Genomic DNA, 21920 nt, shown 5'->3' with positions numbered 1-21920 from the left:
GCCTCGTTCACTCGCCAGTTACGAACTCGATGGACCCGCTAGGCCTACGCGTAACGTAAACAACATCGGCGATAGGCGAGTGCTGATTATCCAGACTTCGGAACTCGTAAACATGTTTCCATTCGTTTTGGGCACAACAAAATACACACACAACAAGCACAGACGTTGCGGTAATCGTGATTCGGTTGGCTGTTTTAGCAGATGATCGCACTGAGCCCGGCGGAACCCAGTGGGCAGGTTGGATTAGTCGGCGTCGTTCGAAGTCGCTTCGGATCCACGTCGCACTGTCACAACCCGCGGTCGTCAGTCGGTCGGTCGTGTTGTTGTCGGCCTACTATTACAACACTGTCTTTCAGGAACACTGTCGCGCGCGTCGTGCGTCCAAAAAACTCGGACGATCGTTGGTGCCGGAGCGTCCGCTTGGGCGGCCATTACAGGCATAGCAGCCGGAGGCTGCGCAGCCTTCGATTGGTTGACGCGTGCGACTCGTCGCAGCCTCTCATTGGTGCACGCCGGCGCAGCTTCGCCGCGCGTCGGCAAACTTCTAGCATCGGCAGTAGACATAATCGCTGCGCGACGTTCCGCTTCGCCGCGTTTCCGACCGACGCTTTGACACATTTGACCCTTCGGCGCGCGCCGAAGCTTTCCGGCACGTGCCAGTGGTTGGGGCATTACTCGTAGCCGCTCGCGTCGATCCACGTCGCGCACGCGTCTACTGCGGACTGGCCTGAGCAGCTGAAGCCGCGGACGAGCGTAGCCCTCCGCACCTGATGGCACCCTGCCCCTCTCCCCGGTAGCGAAGGTGAGATAGCCCACGCGCTGCGGATGCCTAGGCCGCTGATTTAGCGCATGCGCTGGGCCTGTCCTTTCGGCTCCTCTTCCGCTTTCCGCCCCATGGTTCCGCTGCACCTTCTTCCGACGCTATCGCCTTTCTTTCATCTTACGGTGCGCTCCGCTTTCGCTTTCGTTCTTCGTTCGGATAGGCCGACGCCGTTGGACAGCGCCGACGCTCGCCACAGGAACGGGCGCCTTAGAGCTGGGCTCTAAAGGTGATTCGTTGTCCATTGCGTAGGGATGTCTTTCGGATATGTGGTCACATTGACAGCTAAACAGCGACACGCAAGTGCTCAACGGCGTCCACCTTCGATCCACGTAGCGCAGCCTAGCAAAGAGTCGAAATTGTGAATCTCTCCGCAATTCGTTTTCTCACGAGCGATGTACTCACAAAAATTACCTGCGTGTACCAGATGATTAAGACGACCACGTAGATAGCTAATCAGAAGGCTGAGTACGTGATTGTGAACGCGCAAAGCCTATAATTCTGTCTTCTTGTGGCCATGGTGATGGACCAGACAGTACCAGAAGGGTTAGTAACAAAGCTAACTCTCTATTGGGTGAACTCGTTTTCAGAAAAAAATTCGGTGCCAATATACTCTGTGAAAGCCGATGACCAGCGAAGCGGTGCATGTGGGCCCCTTAACGGCGAACTGTCCACCGCCGTGCGTCAAACGCCGTATGGCGTTCCTCCACGATGTTGGAACGACACGGCACGACACAATTTGTAAACGAATCCCGCCACGTGGAACAGACACTCACCTTATGGCACTCCGAGGCACACAGTGCTTTACTGCAGCCAATGCGATCGTGCGTTGGTCGACGTCCCACAGTGCAGTAATTGTTGTGAGGTCACTCGAAAACCACAAGTGGTCACACACAACACACGCAACATAAGATTGATTTCCTACAAACTCCCTCTGAAACCTGGCAATTGCTCCTGTGACAGGTGCGAAGTTTGTGGGATCGGGGCCGCATGGACGGTACGCATTCCTTTCCGCCTCGCGCTCCTCGCGGGTAGCACAATTACAAGACCACCACCACGGGAGAGCGGAAGGAAAGGAAAGAAGTTACTCAAGTGCTTAAATACCGACAGAGAGAGGGCAGTGCAAACGTAGGCATGGTCGACAGGGTCAACGTGTAGTGCCTGTTCTTATCATCTTAATATCTGATAGGGGTTGTATTTGTACAGAAGATAATAAAGGTATTTTTGCAAGTTGGCGGAGTACTTAAAACCAGCTTCACCTCCACCGCGGCTCGGCCTGGTATTGCACAATCTTCAGGATCAGCCCACTTAGGGGGAGAAATTCTGGACATACACGGCGCGATAGACGCAAGCAATTTTTTTCAGTATCTAGCCGTATACAGCTTTGCTGTACAAGAAAAAACATGCAAGCCACACAGAAGAATACGGGAACATTGATTGTCCGTGGAATCTGATGCCGCAGGTTAAGTCTAGCTACTACTAATATATATATATATATATATATATATATATATATATATATATATATATATATATATATATATATATATATATATATATATATATATATATATATATATATATATGTGAATGCCAAACAGACAGTTTGGTGAATACACATAAAAAACACATACTAAAAATAAAGTCGCTCCGTTAGCTAGCGCGGACGGCATCGTTTAAGGCAAATTACGTGGAGTTCTGGCCGTAAGCAGGGCTATGAAAGGGTAACACTGTCGGCTGTGATTTAATACTGTAGTGCGGCAAACGTTGCAGTATCTTGTGCGGCTCGAAATTACACTGCAGGTGTTTTGGAATGAGACCAAAGAAATTGCCGGTTGGTTATATCCGAGTAACACCGGCGTCCACCTATTTGATAGCAAGCTCGTGTGATATAGTCACACGCACGCTCTGCTCGTCGTCTCGCTTGCCTGACGTGAATATAAAAATGATTTCACGAATTTCACCTGTTCAAGTGTATTGCTGTGCGAGTCGCGGAACACGTGACTGCCGTTTACTGCGCTGCAAATGTGACCTTCGGTGCTCGCGCAATGCCTATGAAGCTTCTAGAGAAGTATGCGGCGAGAAGGAGAGGCGCCCGTAGAGAGGGTAGCGAAGGCAAGGGAGAAACCGTTCACTTGCCTTCGAATCCGAAAGGGTGTAGGGGACAATGATGATTTTGTTTATCTCCGCTATGTCATCTCAAGGCACCTCTAACAGTACAGCGTGCCTCATTTTATTTTCACATTAGGTAAAACATTAAACTGGGTTAGTTTCAGCAGAGCACGACCTCTTCTCGCACTTGAGGCTGGTGCTTGCTGTTGGCTTTTCAACTGGAGCAGAAGCATTTGCTTCATGGAAGAGAGAGGGTCAGAGGAAACGTCACGTGGATCAGTAAAGATTTCGATACTGAGAAAACATTGGCTGATAAGCCGTGACAAGAGAAAAGTGGGGTCAAGCCGTATCGTTTACTAGTGCGAACTAGTGCTCTTAGGCATACTTCCTGCAGAATAAGTTTCACTTGGTGTAGTGTGCGCAGCATACAATGATTTCTTTGAGACGTGTCTGGCGGCGTGGGTTTTACGTTGGGCGCTTATAATATTAGTTTACATTTGGCGAGGCATTTTCTGACTTAACCATGGTGAACTTTGTCCCATGCTTTACATTTTTAGCAGTAGATAAATATAACATCTTTCCTTGCTAATTCCAAATGTGCTTGGGCTAGAACCAATTCGTACAGCACGCGCGTCAGCATACATCCTTCATCCTGGGTCTTCGGGTCATCGGCTTCAGAGCCCTTGACGCACGCGATGCGAAATTGTCATTCGGGGAACACATCATTCATTTGTGGTATGCAAATGCTGTCGAGCTTCACATGCTACTCGGCATGTGTCGTCATAAAAATTATTTTAGAGGCACATGTTCATGATCTCAGACAGATAAATGAAACAAGTGACAATTAAAAGTGTTTGAGAGTTTAAATAGCGTTCGGAAATTGGAAGTAGTTGGTACGGATTTGAGGCGGTGTCAGGCAGACACAACAAGATGCGTTTCCTTACGCTTACAGTACTCTGTTTAGGACTTATCGTCCGAGGTGATGCTTTGTCAAGAGGGACATATCTCAGGGTAAGCCATACTTTTACATAGCTTTGCGCCGTAAAACTAAGCAACTTCAACGATAATTTAGTAGGCATTGTTAAGAATGAAATGAACCTATTACAATGCGAAGCGTGAAAACGGTATAGACGATACATGGCACGGTCAGAGGGACCCAGCGGGCAACGTCTTGTATCGTCTTTCTCGTTTTCATATTGAGCTGATCCGAAAGTATGTCACTGAGTCGCAATATCATATTATTTTTTAACATTAAAAAAAGAATGCCTTGCGTCTGCTCCAAGTTCACATGGGAGATTTTTGATGATGATTTACTCTTTTTGTGTTGTTATCAGTTTCTAGACTAGCAGCAAAACATGGGCGGCCCCGCGCTGTTCAGAGGTGACGTGCCTATTCTTCGATGCAGTTTCCCGATTTTTCATTCGTTTAATTCTCGACGTCATCACATAAACAGAACCAGTTATGTACTACATTATTATTGCAAATACCGCTGGCGTAGAATAATTGACGCGGTCGCTAGGGGGGGGGGGGGGGGGGGGGTCCACACATATAAATTTGTACGCACTATAAGGAATGACTTTGGTAAAATAAGGACGTGCATACCTTCTAGATAGGCATGCTGATACATTTTTCGTCGGTCTGAAAGGGCATTCTCTTCGCGGGCACGCAAAGTGGAAGCGCGAACTGGAGTTTCATTTGATCATCAGCACATAGGCTTTACAGTGTATCTCTTAATACGACGATAAGCGGTGGAAAATGTTGTCTGCTAGTTCTTTTGTTTTTCTGAGAAAGCTTTATCACTCGCAAAGCCACAATCTCAACATCTTCGCAGAATGGGGAGATTGTCAGAGGATAACACGCTGGAAAATCTTCAAAAGGTGATAATTAATATTAAAATAAAGATTGTTGTACCCTCGCGTTCAGTCCGTATAGAAGCATAGCCTGAAACGCCTGAAAAACTTCTCATATTTCCAAGCAAAACCAATATTTGCAGAGATTTATTATATTGAAGAAAATGGGGGTCACTTTATCCTAACGTATGCCGAGAGTGTGAAGTGTGTACACTTAGTGTATCTATGAACACATTTACCGGTTGCTTACCTGCTCGCAAATTTTATGCGATATGCAAGGCCTCTAATCACTTTCACTCGGTTTCCTCAATTAACAAAGAGAGCCATGGTATTTATAGTTCGCTGAAATCGTAAGCACGTTGAGTGTGACGAGTCACAAGTGTTCAATCTGTGAACCTTGATTACAGCCTTTGTAGACCGTTACATATTCAAGCATTATAAAGTGTCATACTCGCGCCATTCGCAATGTTTCCCAGACTGCAAAATCAGGTGCACAGTATGCTAGCTTCATATTTGAGAAACATTGCACATAAGATTTCCTTTTGTTCACCTGGTCTCTGCCATGGCATAACTACTACAGCCAGTGAAGTCAAGTATAGCGAATGTAAGGCGCAGTGTGCATAAAGTATCTGTGAAACTCATTGCGTTTTCATCAAATACATCCTTTGTAAAAAAAAAGGTATTCAAGTGGTAGAAAGCTTCTTATGGCCGCTATGAGGTGTACTTCTAAATGAGCTTAAATAGCTGTATGGTACACTTAATTTTATATTCAGTTATAAAGTGCGCGATTGTAGTTACAATATTTGACAAAATGTTAACGGTACTGGCTAAGTTAAAAGCACTGCAAGTAATTGCTGAACCCTTGCCTTTCTATATTTTCGCGCGAGATATCAGGTTTGCATGGTGAACACAGTCACCTCAACGAGGCAGCTTCTTTACGTTTGTTGACTGCGGGCGCCTTGCAGTGGGCGATGTTTAGAAACAGTTAAAACTAGGTCTGGTATGTGGGTCGTTCTAAAAACAATTCGCATCCAAGAGCTCTCGAGCATTAGGAGTGTTTTCTAAGAGCGACGCAGAATTTAGCCCGTTGCCGTGGCCTAACTACAAACATCAGTATCGTAAAATTCAGCGAACACGAATGTAACGTTATGGAATATCTCTGCGCAATATTAACTGAATGTTGATCGACTAAAGCATTTGCAAAAGTTTTGTATTCAAGCTCTAGAAAGTTACATAAGGCCGCTATCAGTAATGCTTAGCAGTGACTTGACGTAAGTGTGGGGCTATAACAGGCTTACATTCATCGTATGGAAAAGTGGGTGATGGTAAGTCCAGTGAGCAACAAAACTATGACGTTTGTGCTTTTATTATATGTGCGGCACATATTTAGTAAACTACCGTCTTTTGTCCCAATTTGCGTGCTTCATACGACGGTCGTAGTTGGCTTCAACGGCGTCCTCAGTCAACTCAAGGCACCTTGTTTATATTAGGAGAAAATAAATATCATGTTCTGGGGTATTGTCATGGAGAAATTCAAAGGGCTGCGACAAATAAAGGCGTTTGCAGTACATACGTATGAAAGTGATACAGATATTTATGATTTTAATTGTGAATGGAAATGCACCTGTCATGAAATGTATTAGAACTGGCAAGCGTAGGTGAAGACAGGGAGGTGGACACTTTGAGGAATGTTCTGCAGAAACAAAAATGTGTGTTAAATGTTACCTCCGTTGGAAATATTTCCCAAGAAATGCTTGGAAGTTTTATATCTGTTCAAAGCTTCAGACAGAGCAATGTCACTGTAAAAGGAAAGCTTCGCTCTAAACTGGGCTGCTATTCGGCAATGCCACACAAGTATTCTATCGTATTTTTGTGCGATTGGAGTTCTTTGAGAACTTCGAGCACCATCCGGGTCTACCTACCTTCCTTTCCGACTGTCTGTCCGATTGTGTAATGATTTGCGTACCAAACCGGGTCATCGGGTAGACCATGGCTTAATGCGTAATGCAACCGGCTGTTGTGGTGAAATGAGAGGGTTTGAAACCAACCGTCTGAACAACTTCGGTCACTTGGTATGAGCCACTGGATATGTGCCGCTCTTCAATGACAAAAAGTATCATTTAACATTTCTTCGGTGCTGGGCGGTATATAGCCCCCGTCTTATATATTCAGACAAGCGCCACGTGTTGACTTGTTCAGCGTATCGATATGCAAGTGCGAGAGAGGAGCCAGGCTGCATACGAACTTTACGTATGACTTGTTTCGGTGGTGTCAATACGGCGTGTCGTTACATTGTATCATTGGTAATCGCATAAACGGCGATATTGATCATGAAGTAGGCTCTGTCGGAATTTTTTTTTAAGTCCACAACATTTTGCTGTTTGCCGAGCGTGACTGTTCACATCTGGGGTTATCCTCTATGTGAAGTTATCTGTCGGAAGGTTCTGAATTTCCGAAGCGTTCGGTTGCTCTCCCAAGGACCCTCGAAAACTCGTTTTGGCTTTGTACATGAGTACACATTTCCGCTTATACAGAGGGAGTGCTCCTACGGCAAAGTGCAGCTATTTAAATCTCGAAAAAAACTGTGTTTTGTGGTTTCTGTCAACTTTCGTGTTCATCTCCGCCGAGTAAACTGCTTGCGTAGGGAGAAAATAAAATAACTAGCGCTAGTCGAAATCCTTCGCTCCGTAAAGCCATTTTAGTGAACAGAATACTTGCGTCAACTTCTCTTGCTTCTCCAAGCCTCTTACCCCCCCGCGCCTCGCCCCCCCCCCCCCCCGAAATAATTACTGCCAAAATTTGTTTACTGTAAAGGAACTTCTTACCTCTGTGCCGCGCCCACCACGTATTTAGATGGAACTGGTTCTGCTACAGAATCCGCTGTTATGGACGTTTGAGTTTCTATCGAAGCTACGTGGCAGCGTAAGGGCCGTTTTTTTTTAATGAACGCTGCTAGACTGCGTAGGCAGTGGCGCCATCTAGGGCCAGTGGGCAAGCTGGCTTGGGCGAGCGCTCTGTGTTGTGTGCCAGGTACAGAATTGGCAGGAGCTTCTAGTGGTTCTTTTCACGCTTGCACAGCCTGTTTATCTCTAACGTGGCCTCTCTATGTAGTAGACAGCTTTGTGAGATGTCCTGAAGAGATTTAGGTTAGCGCGACCGGAGTTTATGCTGGCGTGGAGGCAGACAGAGCGCCCAGTGCGACTTGTGCGCGCCTATTTCAACCTACAATAAACCTCGGAGAATTTGTTACGCGAATGAAGGGTTAAAACTGTAGACTATTTACAAAATGCAATTACAAGAGATAATGCAGCGCTGGCCCGTTCAGCACACAGCTCGAAAGCCAGAGAGCTTTCTTTCTCCCCTTTTCTAGACTGATAGCGCCCACGCGCCACGTCGAACAATCAAATACCGCACGCGTGTAGCATAATCCCCCGGCGGCAAAAGCGACGTGCCGGAGCGTCTAAATGTTATTACTGGGAAGGTGATACTACTTCAGTCGTGCAATGTGCACGATATCACTGGACTGGGAAGCTGATGGGGCGTCCTGGGCGATCTCGTAGGTGACGGGAGTCACGGCACGAAGCACTCGGTATGCGCCTGTGTAACGAGACAGCAGTTTTTCTGGCAGGCCAACCTGACGCGACGGAGACCATATAAGCACCAAAAAACCAGGCGGAAAGGGCCCGTTTTGGTGTCGCTGGTCGTACAAACGCCTTTGACACTCTGGGGATTTCAGAAGGCGGTCACGGGCAATTTCCCTTGAGCGGGAAGAGTGGGGGATGGTGTCAAGTGCATATTCTCTGGTCAGTGCCGCGTAAACAATGAGGGTTGTGTCGAGGGGCAGTGCTAGTTCTCGGACGAACAGAAGGAAAAATGGGGAATAACCGGCTGTGTCGTGGCGCGAGGAATTATAGGCGAATGTGACAAACGGTACAGCGAAGTCCCAGTCAGTGTGGGCTGAAAAAACATACTTCGCTAGCATGTCTGTGAGAGTGCGATTTACACGCTCCGTGAGGCCATTTGTTTGCGGAGGGTACGACGTCGATAGCTTGTGCCTTGTGGCACAAGAGTGCAGGATGTCCGCGATAACGTTTGATAGGAATGTCCGGCCACGGTCTGTGAGAAGTCGCGGAGCTCCATAAAATCACATCGCGTAGAAGAAAATTAGCGACATCTGTGGCGCATCTTGTAGGAAGTGCTCGGGTGATGGCGTAGCGCGTGGCGTAATCCGTGGCCACAGCGATTCACCTGTTCCCAGAGGTAGAAAGAGGAAAAGGCCAAGTAACTCCAAATCAACCCGAAATAATGGTTCTGCGGGAAGGTAGAGTTGTTTAAGGTAACCATCAGGGAGCGTCTATGGTGTCTTGTGTCACTGGCATTTCTCACACTCAGCTACGTATCTTCGAACGGAGTGAGCAAGCCCTGGCCAAAAGAAGCGTCGGCAGATCCGGTCGTAAGTACGTGACACACCCAGGTGACCTTTAGTGGGGAGGTCGTGAAGTTCGTAGAGAACAGCCGAACGAAGGTTTTTAGGGATCACATGGAGTAATGCAGGGCCGTCGGGGTGAATGGTGTGGCGGTGGAGTATACGCCATCTTGAAGTGTGAATAAGCGAAGGGACCTGTCGGCAAGTGATGATTCCAGGCGGTCAGTGATGATACGCAAGGACGGCTCCCGGCGCTGCTCGTCGGCGGCATGCAGCAGTGGAAAAAGAGAGAACACAGGCGTCGGTGTCAGTACCAGGCGTAGAGTTCGCGTCTTCGACTGGGTAGTGAGAGAGGCAGCCTTCGTCCTGGTGTTGGTGTCCCGATTTGTTAGTCACTATGCACGGTATTCTTGTAGTGTGAGGGCCGAACGACCAAGCCGGTCAGTAGGACCCTTGTGCGACGAAAGCCAACATAGCGCATGATGGTCTGTGATTACTGAGAAGGGCAATTGCCATATAAATATGGGTTGAACTTTGAAACAGCCCAGACGAGAGCAAGACATTCGCGCTCGGCAGTCGAATAGTTGCGCTCTGCAGTTGTCAGGAGCAGGCAAGCATACGCTGTAACGCGGTCATGTCCATGTTGGCGTTGCAATAAAACGACGCCGATCTCATAACCACTGGCATCGGTTCAGGCCTCTGTAGGTGCGGACAGGTCAAAGTGGGCAAAGACTGGTGGATTAGTGAGAATCGTTATAAGGCGTGAAAATGCGGCAGCCTGAGGGGAACCCCCCTATAAGGCACGTCTTTCTTCATAAGTTCAGTAAGTCGCCGAGCCATTGCCGCGAAATCTTTCACGAACTGGCGCAAATAACAACAGAGCCACACAAAACTCCGGACGTCTTTGACAGACTGAGGTACAGGGAAAGCCGCTACTCCTCGAACCCTCTCCGGGTCGGGTTGTACTCCGGAAACAGCTACGAGATGGCCTAGCACTCTAATCTGTCGGCGCGCGAAGTGGTCCTTCGGTGAGTTTAATTGGAGCTCAGCCTTGCGGAAGACGTCAAGAATAGCTGCGACGTGCTCAAGGTGCGTCTCAAATGTAGGAGAGAACACCAGGATGTCGTAGAGGTAAGAAAGGCAAGTTGAACATTTCAAACCTTGAAGCAGAGAGTCGATCATCCGTTGGAACGTGGCGGGGGCATTGCATAAATCGAACGGCAGAACCTTTAATTGATAGAGGTCATCGGGAGTGACGAAAGCGGTCTTTTATTGGTCTTGCTAATCGATCAAAATCTGCCAATAACCAGATCGAAGGACGACGGACGAAATGTATTTGGCACCATGAAGAGAATCAAGAGCGTCCTCGATTCGTCGTAAAACGTAAGCGTCCTCTTTGATAATTCGATTTAGGTGGCGGTAATCAACACAGAAACGCCGCGTGCCATCTTTCATTTTGACGAGCACGACCGGCGACGCCCAAGAACTTGCGAGGGCTCAACGTTGCCTCTGGCGGGCATCTTGTTTAATTCCTGCTGAATAACTTGCCGCTCTGCTTGGACACGCGATACGGTCGGCGCTGGATGGTAACAGCATCACCAGTGTTTATCCGATTCTAAACAAGTGACGTCTGACCAAGTGGTCGATTGTCAGTGTCAAATATGTCGCGCTAGGAAAGCAAAAGGCGATATAGGGTGGCTGCTTGGTCAGGTGCGAGTTCCGGAGCGACCATGGGACGTAATGGGCCGTCGAGGTTCAGGGCATCCTGCGGGTAATCAAGAGGATCTGAGGACGTGTCGGCTGCAAAAGCAGTGATGTGGTCGGCTGTCACTGACCGGACCGTGGACACCGCTATGCCTTCAGGTAACACTTGCTTCGTCAAGCCAAAATTGATAACGGGGAGATGCATCCCATTAGCTGCAAGGGTTACGACAGAGTGTGGCACAGAGATGTCATGCGCCCGGAGAACATACCGAATAGGTGCGACGACATAGTCGCGATGAGGCACGGTTGCCATTGTTGCCAATTCGGCGAAGGTTAGGGCTTTTGGAGGTGAGCGAACAAACGCTGTAGTGTAGAGGGTGTTCAGTTGTTCGGGCGAACGTCTGAAACAAGAGGAAGCTCGAGGCACAGCGTACCGGTGGCACAGTCGATGAGGGCATAATGCGTCGTCACAAAGTCGAACCCGACCATTAGGTCATGAGGGCAACTGGTCAAAATGGTGAACAGGACTGGAACTTGGTGGCCAGAAATTTCTATGCGAGCAGTGCACATACCGCTGACGGCAACAGTGGCGCGACCTGCGACGCGTACGGCTTGAGTGATGGCACGCGTAAAAACTTTTTTGAGGCGACGACATAGGTTAGCGCGTATCATGGACACTTGGGCTCCCATATCAATTATTGCCGTCAACGGAACACCATCTACGTTTACTTCAATTAGGTTCGTGTTGGTGAGGAGGGTCAACGGAAGAATTGGACAGGACGAACGTGAGGCAGCACTACCTCCAAGAGCTGAATGGCCCAGTTTTTTGTCCAGGAGGGTCCATCATTGGTAGGCAACGAATAGCGGCGTGGATGGGGCGACGGAGACTGACGGTGCTGAGGTGACGGCGAGCGAGCAGGACGACTGACATAGATGGATATGTCAGAGGTAGGAAGCGTGCGACGAGGCGAGTAAAGGCGCGGGTCGGCATATGGGCGAGAACGGGGAAAAGGAGCTAGAATAAGGCGACGGCCAAAAGGCGCGGCAGTGGCGAGCGAAGTGGCCAGTGCGCAGGCAACGGAAGCAAATAGGCTTGTAGTCGAGAGTTATCCACTCGGTAGGGTTACTGCATCTGGGAGGGGAATACAGATCGCTGTGAGGTCGAGCTCTCGGCACTGTACGGGCGTCAGGTCGGGAGACGGAGCAGGCCGCAAAACCTAGGTTTGCACATTCTTGCCGCAAAACTGCCTGAATGACAGAGATCGCTTAGGCTGGTTAGTCAATGGTGTGATCAAGGGAGCGTTGATTGAACAGCGCAGGACTTGTGGCCTCGAGCTCGTGGCGAACAATACGTGTGACGTGCTTATATACAGGTGTTGAAGCCAAAAATTGACGCAAGATGACGACGAAGCCATGTAAGGAAGCCAGGAGAACTGTGGAATGACGCGGCGGCTTTTCGCGGGCTCAAAACGGCGGCATTCCTTGACAGTGACGTCGATGGTGGACACATTGTTGACGACCAATAAGTTGAACACGTCGTCCGCGATGCCTTTGAGTACGTGGCCAACGTTATGAACCTCGGCCATTTTCTCGTCAACTTTCCAGCAACGAGCGAGCACGTCGTGTATGTACGAGACATTCGATTCAGTAGAAGACTGAACTCGGGTAGCAAGCTCTTTTCTAGCAGACAGCTGCCGACCGGTTGAATTTTCAAAGATGTCGCTGAGCTTCTCCTTGAAAGCATCCCAGAGAGATCTCGTCCTCGTGGGTCCGGAACCAGGCACGTGTAGTTCCGCCCAAGTAGAATAGCACATTCGCTAGCATAATGTTAAAGTCGCAGCGGTTCTTCTGGCTAACACGCTCATACAGGCAGAGCCAGTCTTTGACGTCGACATTATCTTGGCCGGAGAATGTGCCAGGATCACGGAGATTGGTAACCGTAACGGACGTTGTTGTCGGGGTCGCAGGAGTAGAAGTAGACAAGGTTTCGTAACCGGGATCCATGACGGCGCCGTAACCGCGAGCTCCGTGGCGAGGACGGGGAACGGCACACTCCACCAAAATGTTACGCAAACGAAGGATTAAAACTGGAGACTATTTACAAAATATATTTACAAGGGATAGTGCAGCGCTTGCCAGTTCGGCCGACAGCTGGAGAGCCAGAGAGCGCTCTTTCTCCTCTTTTCTCGAGGGATGGCGCCCACGCGCCTTGTTCGAACAATGAAATACCACACGTGTATAGCCATATTTTAAGCATTTCATAAAATGCGAATTTAATTCAGTATTTCCACGGTAATTCTAAGCTTTCGTATAGCAGCAATTATTAGTTTTAAAAGATTAGACGATCCTAACAGCGTCGATGCTACACTGCTGCGAAATAATTAGTGATGTTTACTTTGGCAGGAATTGTTATCTGTCACAAAAAATGTTATCTGTAGATATACCATGGCGACAACCGCGTCTGTCGGAGGAGGTTTCCTCCTAGAAACAATACAGTTTTGGTTTGTAATAACAGCATGCGGTATTGTGTGGATTAACCTTTACGAGTCGTCAAAGGACCAGCTATGGCGTGTGCGAGCATCCGAAGCAGTGGTAGATGCTGGATTATAGATCTCTTAGTGGTTGATTGCGCGAGGTACAAACATGTGGCAATGCTATGCGAGGTCGTATGACTGCTGTTGCGAATGAGTCTGTGTTTTTCTTTTTCTACGTAAAAGGAGGGTGAAGCACGGTTTATTTTGTCTTGTTCGTACCGGGGGCTACGACACACTCGCTTCCTTAAGAAAATTATGCCCTCAATAATAGCCATTCACTACTTTTATCTGGTCGCCATTAGATATTACTACATTAGAGGGTCAAAAGACAATGCCGAAGAAGGAAACATTTATGTATTATGCTGGTTTACGGACCGGTGAGATCGCTGTGAACCGAAACGCCATCGGCATCGTAGAGAAGGCCAACGCAGGCAGAGCATAGTGATTTCAGGTCTGCTAGACATGACATACGCTAGAACGATGCCGGTGCCTGATGCATATGTTTTATAACGCTTGGCGGTTAGATGTTTCGGAGTTGCATTAGGTTGGACGTACTCGAGCACTCTTACGCTTTCGTTCTCTAGCCAATCGATCAGATATGAGCATATTGTTTTTTTTTTAATTTGACCTTGGCAATTCAGAGACACCACTTCTCTTTGTCAAATCAAGACCTATACAAATTATGCTTGTCGCGTGTTTGCACAGTCAAGGGAAAATTCGGTATGTCGTAGATGCTGCTGCGCCGAAAGGCTACACATTCGTTTTTCGAAAACCTCTTACGAATTGACAACCTGGAAATTTCACGGAGAACGAGCTAAAACATCTCCGAAATCGTTCCGCAGCACCGAACCGCGAGATATTTGGGCAGCGCTGCGCCGGCTTGTGCAAGTCACAGAGGGCGAGAGGCTGGGGACCCGCCCCTTTCTCCTCTCCCGATGAAAAAGTTATACCTTTGTTCCAAATGTTTGTGCCTTACCAATAACGTCGTTATCAGAATTCACTTTAGGGGGCTCGATAGGCGTTCTATCCCGTCAAGAACAAGAAGCAAGGTAAATGTACCTGTTAGCGAACGTTCCTTAGAGGTTCATGCGTTCATCTGTATCACGAAGGCACACTTCTGGGGAAACATAAAGTAAAGTGACGACAAATCTATTAAAAAAAGGAAGTGATGTAAGTTTTGTTTTCAAGACGCGAAATTAATTTGGGGACCGGCCAGGCGTCAGTATTTTCATGTCTCGTCACTTGACTCTAAGGGCATTTCGAGTTATTAGCCCGCAAAGTAATGCAGCGGAACGCCAGACGTACAGCGGTCACAATCGCCCCCATGCACAAGAGATCCTTTATCTGAGGACCGAAGAAAGTTTTGGGTGTTGAGTGTTCGTTGCAATGCCGGACGCAAAGCCCGTCGAGGAAACACAGGAGCAGCTATTTGATGTCTAAAAGTTATTTTAAAGGATTAAATCAAAAGTCTATAGCAGTCTTCATTAATTCATTTTGTAGCCGCCGACGTCTAGATGTACTTCAGTAAGCCCTGCTAACGTTACTGTTAATCTTGGCTACCGGACACCTTCACAAGAACAACTGAAGACGTTTATTAGACATTACCTCCCATTTTTGTGGTAACGGTTAAAGTTATACAAGGTGCGTCCACAGTTACAATTTATTTTAAGTGAGCCAGGAACGTGAGAAAAAAAATGATTATATTCTCCTATAGAGTGATGCACAGGTAGCTTACCAGACGTAAACCATGAAGATACTGTAGCGCAGCCTTATTGGTCGACTTGCGCATTTTACTTAGACCAATAAATTGGACTCCGCCTGTCCCCATCGTTCTTTAAATAAAGAAAGATCGGCATTGTATACAGATGCCATGCCAATGCGCCCCCATTGTATGAAACAAGGATGTCACTTCTGCATGAAACACACCGTTGTTGACAAAACGTTGCTCTGCTGGGTATCCTGCAAACTGAAATAGTTTACAGCAGGAAAACATTTGCTCAATGACGCTGAGGTTCAGGCCGAAATGACGTCCTTGTTTCAGTTACAGGCGACAGATTAGCATGACACCAGTATTCGAAACAAAATGAGTTCTTAATAAATAAAGGACGGTTCACATCAGAAAGAACACTAGGCACACCACTCTATCCGCCAATATAAATTTCTTTAGGTCTATGCGTTCTTTAGAATTAAACTGTATGTTATTGGGGGTGCCCCTTGTAAAGTATGACACTGTGCTTGGATAGCATCACGCATAAATAATGGACAGTCCTTCCTTGTACCACGCATTAATGCTTTCATGTTACCCGAACTGAAAGATAAATTAGAATATTCTGTTATTTCTCTACGCAAACTGTACGAATGAGCTCTTCATACAGTGCAGTGCGCAAAGCATGATTGCAGGCTAAAATGCAGCAGAACATCTACTTCGCAGCATGTGGCTTGGTCAAACGTTATAACCTAACAAATTGCAAGAGATGCAGAAAGTGTAATTAACAAGAGTGACAAATAGCTGCAGAGGTGGTCCTGAATAGATTTTGAAAATAATTGCTGCCGCAGCCAGGGCAGACCAGCCTTCGTAGGAGATCACTGGCTACCCACAAAAGCTTCCTCTTGCAGGTCACGTATGACGGTTCTTTTAGACACAGGCAAGTAAAATGTGCGCAGAAGTGCAATCAAAAAAGAGAGGAAATGAGAATGTAGAAGTTAAAACTTCAATTAGCAATATTTGCTAAGTAAGACGTTTGAGTAAAAATAAAATTAAATTTAACTATTCCATTCCATTATGGTACTGGGCTGTGAAGGTATGTAGGTAATGAGGCTTAAAATTAGTAAGTTTTCTTGCATATAGCTAATAAAATGCAGAGCAGAGAAAAACAAAAGTGCCTTCAAATTATTATGTGGCATTTTGTGGCTAAAAAGTCATTTATCAACTTGTCGAATAAGTATTTGTCAACCTCTCTGAAAAATATACTTAGTTTAAAGCAGTTATTCAAGCTGCAGCTAACTGATGTGCTATCTTCATTAAAAGTGAAGTCTCGCTTTATATATTTAAGCTAAAAGCAAGTTTGACATTTGTTAGTGTCTTTCTGTCACATTCTTTTCATACTTAAACATGACATGGTACACGGTAAGCATGTAGCATACAAAGAAGTAGTGTTAAAGTTTAACGAAGCATTGCTTATGGAGCTTGGTCAATCACTTTTGTTGACATATTTTCAGCTTACCTAAATTGGCTTAGGGCAATACCTTAGAACAGTATTGCATCATCTTCGATGATACACCACAGAAGATTGAAAGTGTCTCATGACACCGTCAAACGTGGATGTTCCCCCTGTCTTGAACGTATTAACATGCTGTTTGCGCCACACAGTGCAAAATGATTTGTAGGAGTTTTAAACTTATCAACGCATCTATAGCCTCAGGTAACTCTATCTATCACTATAGATAGGGCTACCTAGCTTACCTAGGGGTATCTAACTTGACTATCCCCCCGTTGAGAAGCCACTACACACGAAACACTGTATATTGTATTCAAGTAATGGACAATGCTGAATAACTCCACTCTGAAAAAGTCTAGTGTAGCAGCGTAATCAGAGGCCCAAGGCAAATAAGTGTAAAAATTCTTATAACACCTGTAAAAGACATTACTGAAACAGATGACAAAATATAATACAGGTAAAATTAAAGTTATGACAAAATTTTGCAAAGCATCCCTGCATACTGCTGGAACCCGCAGCATCATGTCTGTTCTACACGCACATGCTACACCATACAATCTCTCTCAGACGCATGTGCCTCCACGCATCATTGTGAAATCGCCTAACAATAAGGTTCAAAAACAGTCCGCACAGGCTACCTCGAGTGATTTATTCGGTAGGCGCCAGCCAAGTGCCGATGGTAGTAGGGACAAATTGAAAATTTCTTTTTGTATGGAGGCAACGGCTCATGTATTATCAACCAAGCTGAGATGAGACCCCTCGCTGATGCTTTACAGTAAATTACAATAAAGAAACTAAACCACAAAAAAAATTTATTAAAGTACAGAACTCATTGCATACGGGCTAGAATACATTTGTGTATCAGGCTAACAAGGAGTAACCTACACTATATACAGCAACTTGTTTCTCCTGTATGGATTACTGATGAATCATGACTCAATGCAGTTCACTTGTGAGTTTTTACAAAACATTGACTACCTGCTGTTAATAAGTTTTGTAAGGCTTAGGGAAACTAAGTAGTGTACATGTGCTCTTTACTTTGTTTACAGCTGCTGAGAAACTGGGAATACTAGAAGCTTATTAGGGATCAGTGCAAAAAAAAATTAGCTCTTGTACCGCGATGTGATTCGTAGTCTCAACTAATATACGAAACACTGTAAGGACCAGAGAGGGAAGGCTAATACATTGACTTCCACTGATCCTAATGACGAGGTCCCGTCATCCAGCTAGCACCAAGAAACAAGAGATGTCAACCGCCTACGCAGCGGAAAGCACAAAATAAGAGAGCATGAATTCAGTTGAACGATAGATGTGCAAATGCAGATTAAGTGATCCACACTCATTCTATAAGCAAAATCAGCAGTGGTGACTGCACTCCCTGATAAAACCCCTACTACGCTTCAAGTATTGCAGCTTATATGGAACAAAGCACCTGCGTAATTTTTACATCAGCAGCCGATTGCATTTGAAATTGTATGAAACACTAAGCTTTGCAAGATGATTAGCAAGACAAGAAAATGGTGAAAGCAGGAGCCAACGTTTCGACAAGTGGACTCCGCCTGTCCAATCAAAACAGATAATAGAGGACTGCTGTGCACACCGTCGGCACGCTGCCTGAAACACAGGTGTTGACACGTGATTGACACACGGCCGTGTCTTTGGCCTCGTGCACAGCACTCCTTTATTCTCAATTAGATGCCCTCCCCGCTAACCAACCTTCACTCGTTTTCACACCCACCCACCTTACACCCTCTCGTCTTTAGAAGAACCCCACCTATATATACTGTGGCGAGGAAAGCACATGTCGCCTCGAAGAAGACAAGTCCACTTGTCCAAAAGTTGGCTCCGGCTTTCACCTTGTTCTCGTTTTGCTCATCCTCTGAAATTTCCATATCCCGGCTTCCCCATGTTTTCGCTAAGCACTGCAGTAATACATTTCTCTTTCAATGAAGCGAGAACGCTACAAGCTGTATATCGACATACACATGCGCGCGCAAACACGCAAACCTGCAGCCTGTGCAAGAACAAAAGGACACAAAATAGGGCGAGGTAAGGTTTGTTCATGCTTAAGGCTAGCGCGTCCTCTAGCAATGTACACTGTTTGGTTGTTTCGTGCTTCGTTAACCAGAAAGATTATAACCAAGCATAACCCTGGCATAAAAAATATGCTGGCCCTAGGCACTGCGGAAAACGGTGCAAGGAGAAGCTTTCTGTAATGTTTACGTTGATGAACGATAAATAGCGGTCATGTTGAGAGCGAATCTTGAGTTTCTTCAGTGTTTAGTTAAATATTTACTGCAATAGGAGAGTGGTGAGTTGATGTTAAACGCTACCTCGCGTGCACCACACCAGTTTGCGTAGTGCAGAGAGCACACAGGGAGGCGTGTTTGCTCGAGGCGTTGATATGCGCCATTATTCATAAACTCCGAGAGGGTTAAGCATTATCATTATATCAGATGGCGCATTGCATCATGGCAGGAGTAAATCATGGCAGAGTAAATTTTTTTAAGGTTAACACTTATATTATGTGGGCACGGCAGCACCGCAACCGCCATGCCGTCTAATCAGCGATTTTTGTTCCTCGAGCAGGTACTGCTGCTTTGCTCATCGATTCAAGCGCAAGCCCCGGACATGTGCATCGTCGGATCGGCTGCTGACGCGGCCGGTATCAGCGTTGGAACGTTGGACAGCCTCAAACCCGGATGCCATGGAACGACGACTACTGTCTGGGACAAGCCTATAAAGCTGTCACCTTTGGGAGTCGGCTTCAGTGGGCACGGCAGCACCGCAACCGCCATGCCGTCTAATCAGCGATTTTTGTTCCTCGAGCAGGTACTGCTGCTTTGCGCATCGATTCAAGCACAAGCCCCGGACATGTGCATCGTCGGATCGGCTGCTGACGCGGCCGGTATCAGCGTTGGAACGTTGGACAGCCTCAAAGCCGGATGCCATGGAATGACGACTACTGTCTGGGACAAGCCTATAAACCTGTCACCTTTGGGAGTCGGCTTCAGTGGGCACGGCAGCACCGCAACCGCCATGCCGTCTAATCAGCGATTTTTGTTCCTCGAGCAGGTCAGTTACTATATCAAATTTGGTTACAGAAACGACAACCGTTTTGTTGTAGTGCTGCCGTGCCCGAGTGTGCTTTTTTCCGAATTTGCATCTATGTGCCTCTTGTTGTCGGGTGATGTAGAGCTAAATCCAGGGCCTGACACTAAGGTTTTGTTGAAGGAGCTTTGCGATGGGCAAAGAGCAATTCAAAAGGATCTAGATAGCCTCGGAAAGCGGCTCGAGTGTGTAGAAAAGAGCATTCAAATTGTTAGGGATCAAGCAAATAGCATCGTTAAGTTAACAAAACCTGTTAAAGAACTAAACGAGACCGTCGTGAAGCAACAGGAGAGGTTGATAAATTTAGACGACAGAAGCCGGCGAAACAACCTCGTGGTCTTTGAAATCAAAGAAAGCGAAAAAGAATCCGCTGATGACCTTAACACAAAAGTTCTAAGGGAAGTTTTTGAAGAAAAACTTGGTGTGACGTTGCACACGGTAGAAAGAATTCACAGAATTGGCAAGAACAATAGTAAGCACCCTCGACCAGTGATCTTGAGACTTTATGACTGCAAGAGAAAAATGAAAACTGTACCAAAACTGCAAGAAACTTAAAGGAAGCGGCATTTCGATTGGCGATGACTTTTCCAAGGAAACATTGGCGAAACGCAAGCTGCTCTGGAATTCGGCAACACAGGAACGTGATGATGGCGAACGCGTCCACCTTAATTATGACAAGTTAACAATAAACAGCGACGTGTTTGCTTGGGATTACTCTAAGAACCGCCGAGTACGAATACGCCGAAATAACCCTCCACCGGCCGAAGGCTCGGAATGAAGCCATGTGAGCCTAAAGTATTCTGATTTTCGATTAATTAACTTCAATGCTAGGAGCCTTACGAATAAAATTACTGATCTAGAATACTTACTGGCTAGCTACGATCCACATATTGTCACTATTAGTGAAACATGGCTTCGTTCCGAAATAAAAGATGATGAAATTATACCACCCGGCTACAAATTATTTCGCAATGATCGAGAATCGCGAGGAGGAGGTGTAGCCATCATAGTGAAAGAAAATATTCAGTGCCTACAGATGCAAGGCATTCCGAATCACGAGAGTGTTTGGTGTCAAATAAGCTTCGAAAATTCGTCATTCATTATTGGAGCGTTGTACAGGCCACCAAGCGCGCACGTATCATATTTAGAAGATTTACAACGCCACTTGGAGGGACTTAAACCCTCGAAATGTAAGCTGATTCTCGCGGGTGATTTTAACCTCGAGGGTATTGACTGGAACAATTTGACAATTGATGCAAAAGAGCGGGCTTCTTGCGAAGTTCTTCTTGCTATCGCCTTCAATCATGATTTGACGCAGGTTGTTCGTGAAAACACACGTATAGCAGGATCAGCACAGTCTACGCTTGACTTTGTTTTCCTTGATGCATGTTTGGATAATTACAAAGTACAAATTCAAAGTGGACTATCTGATCACAAACTTATTTCTGTTGAACTTAAAACCGATCTTACTTCTGCCCGACTTAAAGAAAAGACCACATTTGTTCGCCAGTATGACAGAGCCAATGACACGAGCATTATCGACTACTTATCATTTACGTTGGACAGTTTCAGAGCGGAAAGTGACGTCAATGACTTGTGGCTGCGGTTTAAAGATATTGTCTCGTATTGTATCTCAACGTTTGTACCGTTGCGAAAACAAAGACAAAAGAAACAAAATCCATGGGTAGCCAGAGAAATAATTCATTTAAACAGACAGATCGCCCGCCAAAGACTGAAGAGAAAAAGGAAACAAGAAAACATAGCTCTGTTATCACGGCAATTACGAACTAAGCTTTACATAGCCAAAGAAAAGTATTACACCGAAACCTTGTCCAACTTTATGGTCCCCTCGCTACGCCGGTTTTGGCGTCACTTATCACAGCCCGAAAATAACCCACATAGCATTATCATGAACGGTTCGGTTCTGCACGATCACGGAACGATAGCGTCACATTACAACACGCTTTTTCAGTCTGTTTTTTCCCCGCGGTCTGGTGGTGATGCGTCGCAATATCAGATGCCTGATCATCGTTCTTCGGAAATGCCGGACGTAAACGTAACGTACGAAGGCGTCGTTTCCCTCCTGCTAAACATTAACATAAAAAAAAATCTAATGGTCCCGACGATATACCAAATGTTTTTTTT

At 46.4% G+C, this 21920-nt stretch overlaps 1 protein-coding gene and 1 pseudogene across 3 annotated transcripts in view; both read left to right on the top strand.

Annotated features, from left to right (window-relative positions):
- Positions 1-1954: 1954 nt before the first annotated feature.
- On the top strand, positions 1955-2133 carry LOC142586430 (U2 spliceosomal RNA; annotated as a pseudogene).
- A 1651-nt stretch (positions 2134-3784) lies between these two features.
- LOC142584938 (uncharacterized) overlaps positions 3785-21920 on the top strand; it is a 55667-nt gene continuing 37531 nt past the window's right edge. For 2 of the 3 annotated variants that reach the window (XR_012828982.1, XM_075695300.1), the window contains exon 1: positions 3785-3943. Coding sequence is in view for 1 of the 3 variants with exons in the window: in XM_075695300.1 (XP_075551415.1) it covers positions 3863-3943 (81 nt within the window). In the remaining 2 variants the exon portion in view is untranslated. The remainder of the gene's footprint in view (positions 3944-21920) is intronic. The other variant, XR_012828983.1, reaches the window with a different exon arrangement.

This window comes from Dermacentor variabilis, chromosome 6 (genome assembly GCF_050947875.1).
Source record: "Dermacentor variabilis isolate Ectoservices chromosome 6, ASM5094787v1, whole genome shotgun sequence".
Taxonomy (NCBI): Eukaryota; Metazoa; Arthropoda; class Arachnida; order Ixodida; family Ixodidae; genus Dermacentor; species Dermacentor variabilis.
Note: the sequence above shows the minus strand (reverse complement) of the source record. Positions and strands in the feature narration are given on the sequence as shown.